Source organism: Chelonoidis abingdonii, chromosome 6, assembly GCF_003597395.2.
Source record: "Chelonoidis abingdonii isolate Lonesome George chromosome 6, CheloAbing_2.0, whole genome shotgun sequence".
NCBI classification, from domain to species: domain Eukaryota; kingdom Metazoa; phylum Chordata; order Testudines; family Testudinidae; genus Chelonoidis; species Chelonoidis abingdonii.
The window spans coordinates 130035906-130056079 of record NC_133774.1 but is presented as its reverse complement, the minus strand read 5'-3'; the positions used below and the strand labels follow the sequence as shown (position 1 = coordinate 130056079).

The window sequence follows — 20174 nt, the reverse complement described above, 5'->3', positions numbered from 1 at the left end:
TCCCAGAATACCAAAAACCCTTGACCTACAGTGCTGTGACACTTGACCTTCCAGCTTTTGTTTTGTTGTGCAGGGGAATGCTCTTCTGTGCGTGCCGAATGTTCTCAAGGTGTACTTGGAAAATGGACAGACGAAGGCTTTCAAATTTGACACCACCACGACGGTGAAGGTATTGTGGCTTGGTTCGCTACTGTTTATTCCTCCATTTAATCTGTGCTCCTTCACAAAAAGTAAAAATATACCAGGAATCAATTGTCTGAGACGATCTAGAGAACATGGACCCCTGATACAAAGCTTACCAGATTTGGGGGGCAGGGAGTGGAGAATGGAACTAGATTCTGGGCTTTTACAGCCCAATTTTTTTGGAACTGCTCAACACCTAGATTGACAGGGAGCTGCAGGTGCTCAGCAGTTTGCAAATGAAGCTGTTAGGTTTTTAAATTGCTTAGGATAAACTCTAGCAGTGCAGCAGGTATGGAAGATGTGCAGGCAGGCCTGGGAATGCATTGGGACTTTGCCTTCAGCGAGGCAGTGGAGCGATAAGCAGGGGAGAGCGACTGTTCATGCTGCCATTCACTGAGCAGCAGGGGTATTGCTCGCTGCCCTCAGCCAAAGGAGGGTTGCTGAAATCGGGCTGGCTGAAAGGGCAGAGGCGAAGGGATCAGGGAGGTATAGAGGGCTGAGGAAGCTAGAAGCCCAGAAGGAACTAATAAGGAACCTTGGAGTGAGAGAAGAGACAGGGTTAATGGCCTGGATTGGGTACCATGAGAACTTAGACTAGAAGAGCTGGCAAAGATGCCAGGATCCCAAAGGGCCATCAAAGGAAGTATCCAAACAGTGGTAGTAAAATGAGCCTGTTGCCCCATCTGGTCTATAATGGGTTGTGGAAAAACCATCACCGCTGTGCCATGGAAGCGGGAGGGAGCGCCCGGAAAGGGAGTCTCTCTCTGATCTCAAATGCAGCCCTTCTAGCTGAAAAGTCCATGATCACCTTGCAGAGCTGTCGTTAGCATGCTGGAACCTAGAACCTCTTCATTAACGTCCAATCTCATTACGTATCCTAGTGATGCCCGGCTGTTGTGTTTAAAATGCCTGAAAACAGATTGTCCCTTGTGTTTTCCATTGGCAGGACATAATCCTCACCTTGAAAGAGAAGCTCTCCATCCAGAGCATTGAGCACTTCGCCCTGGCCTTGGAAGAACAGTACAACATTTCTAAGCTCTACCTGCTGCACGAGGATGAGCTCATCGAGCAGGTCAGTGCTGCCTGAGGAGCTCCCGCCATGCCTGTCTGAGCAAGGCAGCCTTTGTCATGCAACCCGCTTAGAAAAGAGCCCTTGCCCAGCGGCTGACATTTCCCTGGACACATCTCCAAGGATGCCCAGGTTGTGCAGACTAAGTGGGGACGGGGGAGGGAGTATTAGGTGGCAGGAAGGGGATCTGGTGGGTTGGGGGAAAAGGGAGGTCAGTGGCTGAATGCCAGACCCAATCACGAGCTCCTGCATTAAACTGGGGATTTGGCACGGCTTTGCCTCCCCAGAGACCCTGCCGTCCTAGCTCTGCCTCTCCCATGCGCACTAACTAGTGATGGCATTGCAGCCTGGCTCTGCTGCTCTTGTGAGGGAACCGAGAACTAGCACCACCAGAGCATAAACGTTCGTAGCACCTTGCTCCATTCCTGCAGATGGCAACGGGCAGCACTCGTGGCCAGCTTGTTTTGCTGATGCTTCTTCCTGCTGTCCTCGTTTTGTAGCGATAAGGCCATGTAATCTGAACCCCTGCATATCACAGGCTGTTAGGTGTCACCAAGATCCCCCTAAATTGAGCCCAAAAGCTTCAGTTAGACTAAAGCATTTCAGGTCTCAGGTGACTAAACCATCATGCGCCCAGGCAGAGAAGAGGAGAGGCCAAGCAGCAGCAATGGCAGGGAATACATTGTGTGTGGCATGCCCAGATGATCCCAGCAAGTGGTCCATGGTGCAGGCTGCAAAGGGAGGTGAAAAGCCCCCAAGGTCCCTGCTAATCTGACCTGATTCCTCCTCGACCCCAGAACAGGTGATCATCTTGACCCTGGACATGTGAGCAAGACCCACCAGCTCGGCATTTAGTAAGAGGACTCCCTAGACCACCTCCAAGCACTGGCCTGCCTGTCCAGTGTCTTCTCTCCAGTGTGGCCAATCCCTGCTCCTTCAGAGATGCCCTTTTCTGGAGGACCATTTATCTGGGACTATATAAAAAGAAATCGAGGCTGTGGTTTTCCAAAGCAGTCGGCGAGGGGTTGCCTGGCTGGGCTTCCCTTTGAAGTCAATGGGAGTTTTGCCCCAGCAGAGTTAGGCCAACCCTGAGCGCTATTTGCAAATCCCACCCCTAGCATTTCAAATTCTTGTCTTTATTTCCCAGGTACTTTATGTTCCTAACTTTGGGCTAAGACTCTGAGCAGCCCTTCCTCACTCCTGGACATCTCATTAGTCAGGGAGACAGGCGCAAGATGTTGAGGCTCACTCGTTAAGATCCCATTACTAAATACCAGACATATGTCTCTCTTTGGGACTTTCTCTTTCCATCCGGTTGATGAGCCAGTTGTGGATTTATCCAAAATAAAATATGCTAATATGATCCAGTGACTTTCAGAAGGTTTAATTGCCATTTCAGTAGCACAAACAGCACTTTGTTTTACGTGCTTTCCTCTGTTGTCATAGTAGGGCCACGTGATCAGTCTCTGGTGTAGGGTTGTAGCATTACGGATTCACAAGATTTATATTTATGACATTAAGTATCAGAGGGGTAGCCGTGTTAGTCTGGATCTGTAAAAGCAGCAAAGAATCCTGTGGCACCTTATAGACTAACAGATGTTTTGGAGCATGAGCTTTCGTGGGTGAATACCCACTTCATCAGATGCATCTGACGAAGTGGGTATGCACCCACGAAAGTTCATGCTCCAAAATGTCTGTTAGTCTATAAGGTGTCACAGGATTCTTTGCTGCATTTATGACATTGAAAACGGGGTGCAGGTCCATTGTCCCAGCTGAAATAGTGTGACTGGATTTGGACTAGTTGTTGTACCCGGGTCCCAATTAAGCTGTAACCTCGCTGGGACAGAGCCTATCTCTGTGCAATGGTGCAGCACCTGGCCCAACAGGTGGCTTTTCTGGGAGGTTGTGGAGTCCTTAATGAAGTTCTGCAGTGGAGTAGCCTCCACTTCATCTGACTTTACTTCTCATGTTGCTTCCCTGCCAAAGAGTCACTTGTACCTCTTCGTCATTGGAGAGAGTGGCTGACTTGCCCCCAACCCAGATGCCGAGTGCTTTGTTCTGTAGAGTGTGAAGGGCTGCCCTGTGCAAATTCATTGCACCTGCTGGCTCAGGATGGGTTTATTCAACAAGGGATTCGCGGAGCTGCTATTGTTTAATACAATTTTATTTTGTTCGTTCCAGGTGGTCCAAAGGAAAGACTCCCATGATTACCGGTGTCTCTTCAGAGTCTGCTTTATCCCTAAGGATCCGTTGGACCTCTTACAAGAAGATCCAGTTACCTTTGAATACCTTTATTTGCAGGTGAAAACGGAACATCCCATACTATATTGATAACCCTTTCCGTCCTAAGGCCTTGCCTCCCATTTCAGCTAAAGAGTGATATTTAAATCAGTATTGTTAAACTGGTGCCAAAAGCTGCGTGGACATTATCTGGCTCTGAGTGGCTTAGGGATTCCTAATCTGAGCCTTGACCTGTTAATTACTTGCACGCTTCGCAGGCGCTGGCTCTGTGGGTGCTCTGGGGCTGGAGCACCCACAGGGGAAAATTAGTGGGTGTCAAGCTCCTGTCTCCCGCCCCCGAGCGCGCCATGTCCTCACTCTTCTGCCTACCTCCCAGCGCTTCCTCCCAGCAGCTGCCAAACAGCTGTTTGGCAGTGTGCTGGAAGGAAGGAGGAGGAGCAGGAAAGTGGCGCACTCAGGGGAGGAGGTGGGGCCAGGGTGGGGATTTGGGGAAGGGAGGGGGTAGAGTTAGGGCAGGGACTTTGTGGCAGGGGTGGGGCCACATGGAAGGGGTGGAGTGTGTGGGGGGGTCAGGGACTGGGGGGGTCAAGCACTCAGGGGAAAGTGGAGAACTCAGCATCTATGGCGCCCTTCACATATGAGTCAAAAATGGTTGAGCCAGGCAAAAGGGGATGCCCAAGCAAAGTCATTCTTCCTCTTTGCCGTGCCCTCTGGGCGTGTTAAGTGGCTGTGTCTGTTCCAGAGCTGCAGCGATGTGCTTCAGGAGCGATTTGCTGTCGAAATGAAGTGCAGCGTGGCCCTGCGCCTGGCAGCGCTGCATATACAAGAGCGGATTTATGCTTGCGCCCAGCCGCAGAAAGTGTCTTTCAAATATATAGAGTAAGTGGAAAATTCTCTGCCGTTCTAGCTGACCCAAATCCCATACATCTTTTGTACTGGGGCTCTGATAGGCACCAGAGAAATGGAAGATGGCTGGGTCAGGGCAGTGGTAGTAGATTGGAAGATGCTCTGTCGTTGTTTAATACCGATTCCATACATTGGTTATGCAGATCCTTTCAGAGATGAGTAGCAATTTGAGATGGCTGCACAAAACCAACTATCTCATCTCTCCCTTCTAAACTGCTCGCATGGTGTAATGGCTAGAAATGTCAGCCGGTGGGTCTCTACATCAGCACTACTGTAACATGTTAGGTAGTTATTGTTGCACAGGGCAGGTTTTCATTTAAATAAAGGTTGCCTCTTGCGGGCGTGTTTATTGGGAGTTCTGAGTGCAGTAGCCAACGTCATAACTGCCCAGGAATGGCAAATCTATAGCGTGCATCTCCCCTTCCTAGGCAGACACGCTTATTGCATGGGTTGTTCTGGTAAAACAACCTCATTACTAAAAATTGTAAAGGGGCCACTGTTAAGTAAAAGCCCGGACGTTAGTAGCTTAATACCTGCAGCCCCAGCTGGGCTTATGTGTTCACTTCTGTCACTGACTTATTATTTATAGTCAAATATGCCATGCCTTGACTAATAAAGGAATAGACAGACGCATCAATAGAAAACTCCATGATGTGCATAATTAACAAGAAATACTTATTAGATTGAAAAATTCTCCACTGGAACAATTGGCCTCTAATCTTAGACTGGTGGGAACCATTAACCCAAAAGACACCAAAATATAATAATCTTTTAAGCAAAGCAAAGTGCACTTTAAGAACGGAATCCTCAGTCCATAGATGACACAGGCCGGAGAAACTCAGCCAGGAATTTGTGCAACAAGCCCATAATTTCTCTTTGAGCTATACCCATCTGCGCTGTCTTCATGGCAGGAAGGACTGGGGAATAGAAAACTTTATATCTCCGACTTTACTCCGAAACATGAAAGGCAAAGACATCAAGAAAGCCATCAGCTTTCACATGAAGAGGAACCAAATCTTGCTGGACCCGAGACAAAAGGTAGAACCTATGCATGTGTGTGAGGTCACTCATTGAAAGCCAGCCGGCTTGGCCACTGAGCCCAGCCTCAGTGGGACTGAGCCGAGATGGTTTTAGCACCATGTTGTCCACCAGCCTTCTCCAGCTGGGGTCCTCACAGCCTTGCTACTGCATTTTCTTTTGTCTTCATGGGGGCTGCGTTGCACCTCTTTACTCTTCCAGTCCCCTCTCCTTTGGTACAGCTATTTCTCCCAGCACTAGCATTGCTTGTGCACTGCTTCTGCTAGTATAGACCAGCCCTTGTCAACAGGGCCGTCAGAGATGGGAGCCAGAAGTCACAAAGTTGGGTCTCCTCCTAAGCAGACTGTCTTCCCAGAGACCCCCTGGACTGCCACCTTTGCCTTAGTGTGCACTGGAACTGAATTCTTGCCTGCTGTGCATAGGAGGAGGGCAGTCATCTAGTCAGAGGTTGGTGGGTGGGTGTGTGTGTGTGTGTGTGTGTGTATAATCCATCCAGTCCTGTGCATTGTACATGTCTGCTTAGATCCAAATGAACAATTTAGAAACCCCTTTACTCACACATCCAGCTTGTCCCAGTGGTTGGTTTGTAACTTTCTCAACAATATTTCTTTTCTTTAAAATCCAAGCACGTCCTCTCGGCCACACAGGTGCGTCTGAGCTACCTGCAGATACTTGGAGACCTGAAAATGTATAGCGGGAAAATCTTTAATGCCACCCTAATGGTATGTGTATTCGTTTGTCTGTGATTTTTGGCAAATCTTTGTGTTTTCTCTGGCCGTCCTTTCTGTGTGTGTTGTTACCATGCTGTGGAAAACGAACTCCTGCAATGGGAGTCATTTTTAGCACTATGCTGAAACTGACCAAGCCTCGTCTTGATTAAAGCACACTTTCTGTAAAGCAGGATGTCTAATTTTTTTAACAGCTGAGAGTCAAAAACAACCCATTACCCTGCTGCTGGGGTATCTCCCCCAGATTTGTTCTGCAAGCAACACCTGCTTCATCACCCGTTAGTCATATTTGCCCTCAACCTTCATGCTTTCTCCCAGTTCCGCATCAGAGCAGCTCCCTGGAACAATCCGTAACGCTTCCCCAAGTCTTCCTTCACATCCCTCCACCCACACTCCCTCTGCCATGCTGCCTACACTCCCTATCGGGGGGCGGGGGGTGTTGGCGCAGCTGCTTCAACTAAACATGCTTATTTCTCTTGGGCCCTTTCCAGCAGTCGCATTCTAAATCCTCAGCCAATGCCAACCAGCATACTCCTTTGAAGTAAAACCAGTCGCTGAGGACCCTTTTATTTATGTGGTGTTAAAAAGCGTAGGTGTGGCATTCAGAGTAGGTCTTGTGGCTCTTCAGATGTGATTGGTCTGTTGTTCCATGGGCATTGGTTTGGGCCAAGGTTTAATCTCCCCTGAAAATGGGTAAGTCAGCAGTGTGCCCTTGTTGCCAAGAAGGCTAACGGCATATTGGGCTGCATTAGTAGAAGCATTGCCAGCAGATCGAGGGAAGTGATTATTCCCTCTATTGGGCACTGGTGAGGCCACATCTGGAGTATTGCGTCCAGTTTTGGGCCCCTCACTACAGAAAGGATGTGGACAAATTGGAGCAAGTCCAGTGGAGGGCAATGAAAATTATTAAGGGGCTGGAGCACATGACTTATGAGGAGAGGCTGGGGAGCTGGGCTTATTTAGTCTGCAGAAGAGAAGTGAGGGGGGATTTGATAGCTGCTTTCAACTACCTGAAGGGGGGGTTCCGAAGAGGATGGAGCTCGGCTGTTCTCAGTGGTGGCAGATGACAGAAAAAGGAGCAATGGCAGGGGCGGCTCCAGGCACCAGCACGCCAAGTGCTGCCTGGGGCGGCAAGCCACGGGGGATGCTCTGCCAGTCGCCACGAGGGCGGCAGGCAGGTTACCTTCGGTGGCATGCCTGCGGAGGGTCCACTGGTCCCGCTGCAGACTCGGCACCAGACTCTGGCCTCCGGAGTCACTATGCGCCGCATTTCATGGCTTCAGGTCTCTGGCCTTCCTCTGGAACTCCAATATACCATCAGGATCTTCCGTTTGAGGCCAGGGCCTGTTTTTCGGACAAGACGACCTCGGCTGCAAAGCTCAAAGACAATAGGGTCATTATGCGCGCCCTGGTATGCATACGCCCGTCACCAGCGTAGACATTCAGGCCTCAACAGCAACACAGGCCTTACCCCCAGCCCAGGCAAAGGCAAGACTTTGCCAGGCGGCGAAACAGAATGGCAGGCGCAGACAATTGGGTAACCAGGGGGGCAAAGCCAAGTCCCTCCAAGCCTCCTCCGGGTCGAAGCCCTGTTTGAAGGTGCGCCCGGGGCGCTGTACCAATCCCTTCCCGGATCCATCTCCTCCTTCTCAACCGTCTTTCGTTCTTCCTCCCGGCGTGTACCAGCTTACTTCAGACCGTGGGTCTCGCGGCGTTGCGGCTTGGATACCGCCTACAGTTTGCTTCGTATCCGCCCTCCACCCCCTTCCTCGTCCCTCTTCAGGGACCCCTCTCACGAGCAGATCCTCCTCCAGGAGGTACGAACGCTCCTTGACAAAGGGCCATAGAGGAGGTTCAAGAGAACGAGAAGGGCAGGGGGTTTTACTCCCGTTACTTTCTGATCCCAAGCCAAGGGAGGTTCTCAGACCATCCTCACCTACGAGAGCTCAACAAATACCTCGTCAAGTTGAAGTTCCGTATGGTGTCCTTGGGACCATTATTCATCCTGGATCCCGGAGACTGGTACGCCGCTCTCGACATGCAGGATGCTTATTTCATATAGCCATCTTCCCGCCCCATCGGAGGTTCCTTCGCTTCGTTGTCGCGGCCGGCATTATCAATTCACGGTCCTCCCGTTCGCTCTCGATGGCCCGCGAGTGTTTACCAATGCATGGCCGTAGTCGTCGCTTCCTTCGTCGCAGTCGCGTGCATGTGTTCCCCTACCTCGACGACTGGCTTATCGGGACCCTCAGAGGAGCAAGTCCTCGCGCACGTCCACATGGTCAGCCGCCTTTTCACGAGCCTAGGCCTAATGCTCAACGCGAGAAGTCCACTCTAACCCTACTCAGAGATAGAGTTTATCGAGCCGTTCTAGACTCTACCATAGCCAGGCCATCTTCCTTGTCGCGTTCCAGGCTTTGACAGCTATCATCCACAGGCTGCAGGCAGCACCTCTAACCTCCATAATACTTGCTGACACTCTTGGGCCACATGGCGCCTGCACATTCGTCACGGCGCATGCTCGGCTCCGCCTACGCCCCTCCAGTCCTGGCTCATCCCTCACCTCCGTCCGGCCAGGCACCGTTAGATACAGTAGTCACGATTCCTCAGGACGTCCTCCACTCCCTCCAGTGGTGGCTGTCAGTCCGTCGTGTGTGCAGGGCTTCCGTTCCATCCGCCCCAGCCCTCGCTGTCCCTGACAACGGACGCCTCGGACTTGGGATGGGAGCTCACCTAGGTGCCTGCGGACCAGGCCGTGGTCTCCTCCCGAACTCGCCTACATATCAACATGCGAGAATTGAGGGAGGTCTGCCTGGCTTGTCAAGCGTTCCTCAGCAGATCCAAGTCGCTGTGTTTTGGTTTCACCGACAACACAACGACGTATACTATGTAACAAGCAGGCGTACGAGGTCTGCTTTTTTGTCAGGAGGCCATGACGTTGTGGACTTCTGCATAGCCCACTCTGTTCACCTAGTTGCTTCCTTCTCCGGGGTTCAAATACGCTGGCGGATCAGCTCAGCCGTCTTTTGCTCCACGAGTGGTCCTTCGCTCAGACATCGCCCTGGCGTCTTCGGAGGTGGGCATCCCATATGGACCTCTTCACATCCCGCAGGAACAGAAAGTGCCGATGTTCTGCCTTTCCAAGGTCGCGAACCGGGCTCAATTGCAGATGCCTTCTGATTCCTGGCGACACACCTCTTCTATGCGTTCCCTCCGTTTCCGTGGTTCACAAGTCCTTCTGAAGGTGCGCAGGACAGGGCCCGCTTGATTCTAATTGCTCTGGCGTGGCCTGGCAGCATTGGTTTCTCTCCTGCTGGACCTGTCGGTAGTCGACCCTGTTCCCTGCTCTTCACCTGGACCTGATCACGCAGGTCCAGGCCGGCTTCGTCACCAGACCTTCCGTCTCTGCACCTCTCAGCCTGGCTCCTGCGTGGCTGACTAGGTCGAGTTGCATTGCTCTTCCCAGTGCGGCAGGTGCTTCTGGGAAGTAGGAAGCCGTCTACGAGACGACGTACTCAGCCAAGTGGAAACGCTTTACATGCTGGTGCATGGAAAGGCGCTTCCACCCCCGATGTTTCCATCCAATCATCTCGATACCTTTGGTCGCTCAAGCAGCAAGGCTGGCGGTGTCCCTCTCCGGGTTCACTTAGCGGCTATCTCCACCTTCCACACGGGGCGATGGCCGCTCTGTCTTCTCACACCCATGATGCTGAATTCCTTAAAGGTCTGGAGCGTCTCTACCCCAGGTCCGCCACCCAGCCCCCTCTTGGGTCTGAACCTGGTGTTGTCCCATCTTATGTCCCCCCGTTTGAACCGCTGGCTACGTGTTCCCTCCTCTACTTATCCTGGAAGATGGCATTCCTGGTGGCCATCACTTCTGCTAGTGTGTGTCAGAGCTGCACGCCTCGTGGTAAGAGCCCCGTATACGGTGTTCCATCGCGACAAAGTACACTAAGGCTGCACCCACCTTTCTCCCCAAGTTGTCTCGCTTTCATGTCAACCAGGACATATTCCTACCGTATTCTTCCCGAAACCTCATTCGTCTCGCCGGGAGCAGCAGTTGCACTCCTTAGACGTGTGTAGGGTGCTCACCTTTTATATAGAACGGACCAAGCCGTTCCACAAATCCCCCCAGCTTTTTGTCGCCATAGCTGACTGGTTAAGGGGTTGCTGTCTCCTCGCAGAGGATCTCCTCGTGGGTGACATCCTGCATACGGGCCTGTTACACCTGGCGGTCTCCCGTCGGGCAATGTGACCGCGCACTCTACTAGGGCCAAGCATCATCGACGGCATTCCTTGCCGCGAGTACCGTCCAGGAAATCTGCAGGGCAGCGACCTGGTCTCCGTGCACACCTTCGCTTCCCATTATGCCTGGTCCAACAGTCCAGGGATGATGCAGCCTTCGCCTTGCTGTGTTACATGCTGCGGCCTCTCACTCCGACCCCACCCCGCCTAGGTAAGGCTTGGAATCACCTACTGGAATGGATATGAGCAATCACTCGAAGAAGAAAACACGGTTACTCACCTTTGTAACTGTTGTTCTTCAAGATGTGTTGCTCATATCCATCACCAACCCGCCTCCTTCCCCACTGTCGGAGTAGCCGGCAGAAGGAACTGAGGAGCGGGCGGGCCGGCAGGGGTATATATTACCTGCGTGCTGTGGGCGGCGCCACTCTAGGGGGCGACCTGCCGGCCCGCTGGAGTTGCTAGGGTAAAAGTCTTCCAACGAACGTGCACGCGCGGCGCGTACACCTACTGGAATGGATATAAGCAACACATCTCGAAGAACAACAGTTACAAATGTGAGTAACCGTGTTTTTTTGATTAAATGACTTTTTTCCAGAACAGTGTCTGTTTTCTGTGGGGAAATGTCAATATTTCATGATAGATAAATAGATAGATTTTTCTTGGACAGTAGGGGGCTAAAACGTTTCAGAGCACAGAACTCTTGCTCCCCTGCCCCCCAACGCCAGCTCCGGGAGAGCGAAGGGATGTGCCTGGGCGCTGATCACTCCGGTGGGCGCCTTTGCTGTGGGATTGATGGGGCAGCCACGTTGGGAGGAAGGGGGCTACGTCCAGGCTCTCGAGTGGTGGAATGTCTTACAAGTGGATTGTTAGACTCTCGGGGGGTCACTTAAAAGGATGTAGATGCCCGTGGGAGGAAGATCCCATTATTCCCCTCTCCTCGGTGAGCTACCTTGGGGCCGATGAGCCCTGGGTTCGCAGCGCTCAGCACCGAAGCCCGCAGCTGATCCGACAATCAGGCTGGTGCAATTCCCAGCTATGGTAAATGAAGGACCAACAGAAAGAGGCCCAGCATTTTATTCCCACAAGGGACAGGGGTTAATTAAAAGATGGGGACAGGAGCAGGCAAAGGAAGCCAGGATGTTAAACACATGATCTTCCAACAACCACCCCTAAAATCCCACCGAACCCAATCGATAGAGTGAAAGAGCCTCACCCACCAAAGTGTGGGCAGTGGGGCTGGAGCTCCATGTAATGGGCTGGTTCCTTCCTTGGAGACCAACAACTCTCTGACAGCTCAATAGAGGCCCTGGCAACCCCGAGCCCTGGCCATCCCCACCAGCTCCGTGTCTCTCAACCACAGGTGGGTACGTCTCCACAGCAGGTGAGCAGGCTTGGCGCTGGTAGAGGGAGGGGTAGAAAAGGGGACATTCTCTCCCCCCCAAAAAAAAGATGTTTGGGGGGCCCCGACTGATTGTCAGAAAGGCCAAACTATGTGCAAAGGTGTCCAGAGTTAGCCAGTGGAACAGCAGGCTGGAGAGTCTTCATTCTTTATAGAAATTCTAAATCACAGCAAAATACTGACCTAGCCGCCACATTTTACTCTTTTAAACTCTTAAAATCCCCGATTTTCCAGAAGTCGAACTAGCCTTTGGCCTTCTGGAAGGTGGCTTGTTGTTTGAATAGCAACACCCAGGAGCGCGCAAATACCCCCTCCCCCTCCCAGGGTACCGGAACCCTAGAACCGGCCCTGCAGCTGGAGGATCCTCCCAGCACGGATAGGCAGCTAGCGCCAGTGTGGCCAGCTGCCCAAGTACAGTGCTGCCCACTCCTGTGGGTACATATGCCTGTACCACTGCAGCCACACTGCTATTTCTAGCACCTTAGCTCGCCTCTGTCCAGCCATGCAGGGAAGCACCCTCCCAGGGACCATGTAGCTGTAACCGGTGAGGCAGGCAGCCTCCATCTCACTTTAGTCTCTGCCTCTGAATTGCTGTCTGTGGGAGCTGTCTCTGAAGCCCCCAAACTGGAGCTAGCTATCCACTAGTCAGGTTCGGGGGCCAGTAAACGTTGGCTGTTTCCCCTAATTGAAACATGCCAAGCCATAATGCACAACTCAGGATTCTACATCCTGCCTTGTCACAAGCTTCCTGTTTCGATTTCTATTAAGGCTGGATTCTAACCCACCTTTCTCTGGTAGCTACAGGACAGGGAATCGTATGTCGCCTTGCTGATCGGAGCTAAGTATGGAATCAGCCAGATTATCAATAACAAGCTCAACATCATAACCCCCCTGGCAGAGTTTGCTAACATCAGCAGGCTGGAGCTTACCGAAGAATCTGAGAAAGCGAGCATGGTAAAAATCTACCTTCAGGATGTGAAGGTAATTGCAGCTTCAACTGGTGCATGAGTTGGGAGAGCTGCTTTTCGATCTTCTCAACGATCTAACAGTCTAACTGAATTCTTAATGCTAGTAAAGACAGCGATGTGTTTGTTTTGCTGGCTATCATAGCCAGTGTGCTTTAACACTGCGCTCAGAAGGCAGCTTGTCTCCAAGTGCCTAACCATTTGACACGCTGGCAGACTGTATTTATCAGAGATTAACTGTCCCTTGACAATTCTTTTAAGGTAAAATATTTTGCATTGGATACAATGCAAAAGGAGACAAGAGAGCCATTAGAAAAGATGCAACCCGGTCAAGGAAAATGAGATTCCTTGAAAAAATATTTGGCTGTCCTTCGTCAGTAGGACATTGGGCATCAAAAAAAAAAAATCTTGTTTTCTCTTTCCACCTTGTGGCCCACTCTGTAATTCACCTCTCGGTATGTGGGAGATGGGGAATGTCCTTTTATTTAGTGCACATCTCTGCACAAAATGTCCTTTTGTGCACATCTCTGCACAAAATGTCCTTTTATTTAGTGCACATCTCTAACGCATTTTTTTTGTTATAGTTGCTGACGCTGATGCTAGAATCAAACAGTGCCAAGGATCTTGCCTGCCTCATTGCAGGTTACTACAGGCTGTGTGTAGATTTGGGCACCACCATATTCACGTGGGGTGAGGCTAAGCAGCAGACCCACCGCATCTCCACAGAAGAAGGTGAGAATTAGTCGCTTTTTTCAACAAAGGGTTGCAAGTTGACTAATCACTTAGGAGCATCTGCCACCGTAGACACATGTCAGGTGCAGAGTTTTCGGCTAGGAAGTTAGTCCCCTCTTGAGCCCCATCTCACGGCTCACAACCCCTTGAAGCTATTGGAAAGACTGTTCTCTTTCTGCTTACCCTGGAAGCTACTTGGGGCAGGGACTGTCTCTTTGTTCTGTGTCTGTACAGCATCTGGCACAGTGGAGCCTGGTCCATGACGTGGGCTCCTAGGCACTACTGAAATACAAAGAAATAATAAGAATGATTATCATTATAAACAACAATAATAAGCCACACATAGGAGAGGGTTCAAAGAAGAGCCACGAGAATGATTAAAGAACCTGCCATATAGTGATAGACTCAAGGAGCTCAATTTATTTAGCTTAACAAAGAGGTTAAGGGATGACTTGATCAGTCAATAGTACCTATCTGGAGAACAAATATTTAAGAATGGGCTCTTCGATCTAGCAGAGAAAGGTCTAATGCGCTCCAAAGGCAGGAAGGTGACACCTGACAAATTCAGACTGGAAATAGGGTGTAACGTTTTAACAGTGAGAGAAACGAACCACTGAACCAACTCACAGAGAGTTGTCTGTGATGGGGAATCCACCACAATTTGTAAATCAATGCTGGAATTCCTGTCGGAAAGCTCTGTGTTACCAGGCAGGTCAGACTAGGTGGGCCCAGTGGGCCCGTCAGCCTGGGAATCTAGGCATTAGACTGTATTCGTGACCAGGTCCAGCACTGGTCTCTGCTTGCAGGTCGTGGCCCTGTGGGACAGACTGTGCTCCTTGCTCATTTGTTCAGAATCCGAGCAGCAATCACAGGAGTGGGTTTCTTTCTAGGAGTGCAAGGAGACTGACTGCTGCAGCTTCTGTGCTAGTTCGGCTGCTGTTTCCAGCTGTTTGCATTGGCCTATGCTCACAGCAGGCACGGTGTCTTTACATTACAGGGTACGAGTCGAGAGCCTGCAGCGACTCCGAAGACTCTTGGGAATTGGATTCCTCTGCAGAGCGCTTTTTGGACCCCCCCTGGCTGAACCCCGGCAGCATCCAACCTCTGTGTGAGGAGGAGGCAGAGCAGGAGCAGCTGCCTGAGCTGGAGCCAGACAGCAGAAACCCTGGAAGCAGGAGTGACGTGACGGACAGTGCGTCCGAAGCTTCTGACTCAGCCAATACCGAGAGCAGAGGATGCAAGACCAGTGGCTCGAGTGACTCGATGGACGCTCTGGAGGAGGACGACTTAGAGGCCTGCTCCTCCAGCAGGCCACAGTTCCTCCAGTTTCTCACACCCACTATTCAAGAACTCAGCTGCCAAGATAAGAGCATCTTCGCTCTGGGCAACAAGGAGCAGAGCAGTGGGGCAGAGTCTGAAGATTTCCTATGTTTCTTGCAGTTATCCCAAGGAAGCCACCCTGTGCCTAAGCAGACAAACCCCGAGCAAAGAGGGGAGAATGAGGCGGATGCTTCGGCTCTCCAGACCAAGCTGTCAGAAGAGAATGTGATGGAGTTTTACAGTCTCTGCACCAGCATATCCCCAGGCAGCAACGGAGAGAGAAGCATCCTCAATCATAGCCCAGGGAGCGGCTCTGTGAAGGACTTGCTGGCTGAGTCGGGCCAGCAGGAGAGACTCTGCAAGGTAGATCCAACAGCAGAGAAGAATGACCTTATCCTGCACCCGCCTCCAGGCTTCGGGGACACCAGCTCCGAGGATGAATTCTACGATGCTGCAGACCGGCTGACCCCAACAGATGCCCTGGCAGGTGCGCTCAGAGGTTATATACTAAATCAGCTCAGTAGGGCAGGGACACTCTCTTACCCTGTGCACCTGGCACGACAGGACCTGATCATTCCTGGGGTACTCTGGTTGGTACGACTGGATGAGTGATGAATAATGAACCTAGGGATGGCCACGCGTCAGATCCACAATGCCGAGAACACGTCCCCCTTGTTCAGTTTCCCAAAGTTTTCCTGAAGCTCTTTGGACTCGCAAACAAGCTTTAAATGTCCCTTCTCCAAGAATGAATCCCTCGCAGGCAGAAATGCTATGCAGAGAGAGCACATCGATATCGGCGATATAGGGTTGGGTGGGATTTTTCAGTAGCACCCAGGTGAGTTCAGAGCACCCGTCCCAGTGAAAGTCGTGGGACCTGTGCTCCTAAAACAGTTTGGCATTCTCGAAACCCCGCCCGCTATCACAAGAACACCAGAGTACACACACATATGGAACACGCATGTTATTTAAAGGTACACATGTCTTTAAGCCTCCATAATACCCATGAGAGTTTGTTGTGTTCGCTGTGTACATGATGGACTTTGCAAAGTGTGTGTGGTCCCCATGAATGCTGTGGGAGGTGCAGCAGGCCCAGGGGCTGACAGCTGTGCTCGGGGGTGGTGTGGGCTGGCAGGAATCCTGGGAGGTATAGATACAGGAACAGGCCAGAAGAAAAGGAAGCGGGAGAGCCATGTAAGGACGAAGTGGTTCAGTCCAGAGAATGGGCAGGAGGAGATGCTGTGTGATGGTGGGAGGCTGCCAGGAGGAGATAGGGACCCATTCCTGCCAGGCTTGCCTGACCCCTGACACTGAGCGATGATTCTTAGACATTCTTAAAACCTAAGGAAATCCCCAGACTAAAAGCTGAAAAACTCTATCGCTTAAACTGATCCCCAAAGCCTCAGGAGAACACACTGCAGCTTCCTGTCTCTTCCCCTCGGACAGATCACAAACCACCATTCCATTTTACAGCCCACCAGCCCAACTTGGGATGACACAGAAATGCATAGCTAGGGGCACTCACAGAGCCTTCACTTCTTTCCCCCTAGTTCCAACCTGAAACCAGACAGAAATTCCAAGGCCACCGTATCCATCTATTACCCCCACCAATTAAAGCCTAGAGTGAGCCACGAAGAAGGAAAGTTTTCAAAAGAAAAATGATTCGTTAAGCAAACAGCCATGCCATTAGCTACAATTATACTCCCACTCCGAGATGAAATGGTGTGTCGATGGGTGATACGTCCCGGGACAACAGAGTGAGCTACAGCCTGACTATCCTGGAACCTAACCATACCTTTTTCATGAATTTACTCCTTTTATAATTAACATGAAACTGCCCTTTCTCTGAATTCTAGTTCTACCACCGCCTTATGGGCTCTTAACTTCAGTAGTGTGGATTGTAAACAGCTGCATCCCCGTCAGTCCCATGCTATCAATAGAGATCACATTCTCAAAAACACTTGTTTAAAACCCCTGCAGAAACCAGCTACCACAACCAGCAGCTTGTAACACAGCTAGACTAGCCCCTGTTCAGCAGTTAGTGTCATTAATCCTGGGTCATGTCCTTGCTAATTCTTCCTTTCCCATGACACTCTGTCTCCTATACTCTTGTATGCTTAGGCCCCAAACCTAACTTCTGCTTGGTACTGAACCTAAACCATCCTATGAGCTGCCCCCTCTGTGCCGAGCCACGTAGGGCACAAGTTAGTCACAGCTCCCCATATACAGAGCTTTAGCTCGTGCTTTTAGTGCTCAAGGTTCCTCAGTTCAATCCCCAGTGTCTCAGCCAAGATGGCCGCCATCCCCGATGCCTGGTTCTCATCAGTCCAGGAGATCACATGAACAACCCGTGGCCCTCTGTGTGTAGCCAGTTACACGTGTGTGGTGCACTACCATTTCCTTACCCTTGGGTTCTCTTCTTTCCTGGCAGGCTCTGAGGCACTGGCCCGTGAGGGGAACGGTGATTCCTGCTTCCTGAAGAAGTCACGGTGCTGCAACCTGGGGGAAAGCTGCATGTCGAGACAAGCTACCAGGGAGAAGCACAGAAAGGAGAAGGAGCTGAAGCATGCCAAAAGCCTGAGAAAGAGGAGATCTTTCCTACAGACGGATTACACATCGCAGGTTACCTTCCCAGTGGCTTCATCCCCTGCCCTGGAGAACGCTGATCCTGCATGCTGCTCTGAACAGGAGCCCCAGCTGCCCTCCATCTCACTCACTCGCATGACATCCTCCTTGAATGACACTACTGGGGAGCCCCCGCTGCTGGAAGCCAGGAGCTTTGCCCAGTTAAAGCCTCGGAGCGAAGCCAAGAGTAAAAACCCTTTGTCAGCCTTCATGAAAATGGAGCCTGATGCCATGGAAACCAAATCAGTAACCGCCTCAGTCATTCCTTCCGTTTCAGCCAGTCATCTCCAGGGTGACCAGGAAGGGAAAGAAACTTTGGACCTAACCCCGTTGCCCAGCTGTGCGAACAGCCTGGGGCCTCTTGGTTCTGCATGTGCACATGACGGTGGCTGCGTAAGTCCTTCTGAAATATCCTTCCATTTGGGAGATATCAGAGAACCAGAACAAGCAGGAAGCGCCTGGGACAGCCCCAGTGGCTGTGGTCGCCCATTTTCTGAAATGGAGGTTGGATGTATAACCCGCACGGTGGCGCGAGAGCAGCCGATGACACAGAGTGCCGCGGAGGCTCTGGAAGCCCACCGTGAACTCAAGCCGTCTGCACATCCAGGTGAAGGAGGGATACCTCCTTGTGCTGAGCCAGTGCTTTCTCCATTGGGGTGCTACAGAGGGAAGCCATTGCCCCAGGCTGCAGCTTCAGACCTGGATTCTCTGTCCACTGCTGATAAAGGAGAAGCATGTGAACAGCTTGTGCCGTCATCTCCCTTTGCAAGGGGAACAGTGGGTCCCACTAGCTTTGCAGTGAAACCAGATGCTGAAATGGTATCTGGAGAGAGAACCAACAAGAACCTAAATGAAGAACCCTTAAAAAGAGTGGAAGATAAAACCCATTTGGGTTTCTCTAATACCACGGAGCTGCTTTCAGACTTTAACGGAGCATCAGGAATAATCACTCGCCTCTCTTGGCTTTCGTTTGGAACCAGGACAGACCAAGCAATGCCCTGCCAGCAGGGGGACATAGAAAACGCCTCCCCAGCAGATACTGACCAAGCTGTTGACCAAAGTCCCTGGACAGCAGAGCATTCTGACTCAGGTGCCCTAGGGAAGGAAACGCATTTTTCCGCAGCTTCTCCAAAAGCGCATCCTCCTCCGGAGTGCCTTAGTGGCCAGCGCACAGAGGAGAGAGGACCCAGAGAAGATGCACTATATGTGGATGGTCGCCACAGACAGCCCCAGCCCACTCTGACGCCTCTTCTCACAGAGGAGACCACAGAGCAAAGAAAGGGCTGCCGCTTAAACACATCACCGGGGCTACGTTCTCCTTCCCCCAAAGACACTGGTGGTACCTCAGCACACAGAGAGGGAAACTTGGCTGCAGATCGATCGCTGCTTTGTGTGACCCATGAAAAAGATGCCCCAGTGTCTATGAGCTGCAACACAACTCGGCCTTTGGGTTTGACCAGTGTTAAGGGGACCTTCTTCCCCAAAGCTGGCATGGACAAGTGCAGCTGTCACTTGTCTTATGCCAGCTGCTTCCACGGGCCAGACAATGACCTAGATTATGAGTGTGTTGATTCTGCACACAGCATTTCCTCCAGGCCTTTAACAACCCCACCGGCTGCTGGGAGCTTGTCGTTTCTAGACCAGGCCCCTCCCAGGACCAGGGATGAGAGTAACTGTGTGGCCGCTGAACCTAGTGTGAGTGAAAACGGCCCATGGCCAGAATCTCACCCGGAAGCACTGGGTCAGTTGCAAGAGAGAGCAGGGAAGTCATCGGCTGACTTCTCTCCGTTCCTGGCAAACGTGGCAGAGCTCCAGGCCATTGTGAGGCAGTTCTCAGGAAACCGAATGAAACACCCTCAAGGCACGTGCCCAGAACACTACTCTGAACACAAGCAGGTGCTCTGCGTGGAGTCCCGCAAGCTGATGGCCAGCTGCCAGAAGGTCCTACAACCAGAGAGACCTTCTGAAGAGCTGCCAGGGGCATTGCAGGAGACCTTCCAGGATCTCAAGCGGTTGACAGCGCTGTGTTTCCAGTTCACGGCCTGTGGGCTGTGCGGGAGACGCTACAAGGAGCTCACCGTCAATCTGCAGGACATGGTTTGCGTCTACCATCAGTTTGTCCGCGCTGCTCTCCAGACTGGGGTGAAGGGCTGTCATGATCTCAGTGCCACGCTGCTAGCACGCCAGGGCACGGCCCTCACGGCAGCAGTGTTCTGTCTAACCCAGCAGTTCAGGGCAGCGCCAGTGGTGTGAAGACGGTAGCTCCGTGAGACAGACTCTTATGCTTGTGTACCGCTGACGGGAAACCCAACAAACGTTTACGTATAACCCATGAACCCAATAAAATATCTTCTGCAAAAAAGCAACGTGAGTCATTCAGCAGTCTGGCCACACACCTCAAGGCAGGATCATGTGCAAGACTCAGTTGAGTTTGGGTGAGCTGCCTTGTTTGCTCACTCTAGGACGTTCCAGTCCATCAGGGGATAATGCTAAGGGAGGTGGGTCCACAGCCCGCCCACCCGCTCTGTCTGTATAGAAAATAATGGTCTCGAATGCAGAGCGCAGTTGGTGGCTTTTTTCCCTGTGGCTCCAGTTTGGGGGGTGTCTCCTGGGTAGAGCGGCGTGTCGTCCCACCTTACATTTTAGACATTGTAAACAGGCACTGAATGGAACAGAGTGTCCGGCAGCAGGCTCAGCTCTGCATTCTCCACCCCAGAATCTCG

At 51.6% G+C, this 20174-nt stretch overlaps 1 protein-coding gene across 1 annotated transcript in view; it reads left to right on the top strand.

Moving 5' to 3' along the window:
• Positions 1-19802, top strand: part of FRMPD1 (FERM and PDZ domain containing 1) — a 36407-nt gene extending 16605 nt beyond the window's left edge. Inside the window, exons 6-15 of the mRNA XM_032778137.2 lie at positions 74-169; positions 1130-1255; positions 3434-3553; positions 4236-4372; positions 5311-5437; positions 6064-6159; positions 12611-12793; positions 13362-13509; positions 14507-15316; positions 17258-19802. Of these exons, the coding sequence (XP_032634028.1) occupies positions 74-169; positions 1130-1255; positions 3434-3553; positions 4236-4372; positions 5311-5437; positions 6064-6159; positions 12611-12793; positions 13362-13509; positions 14507-15316; positions 17258-19704 (4290 nt within the window). The 3' untranslated portion in view covers positions 19705-19802. The remainder of the gene's footprint in view (positions 1-73; positions 170-1129; positions 1256-3433; positions 3554-4235; positions 4373-5310; positions 5438-6063; positions 6160-12610; positions 12794-13361; positions 13510-14506; positions 15317-17257) is intronic.
• The last annotated feature ends 372 nt before the right edge of the window (positions 19803-20174 follow it).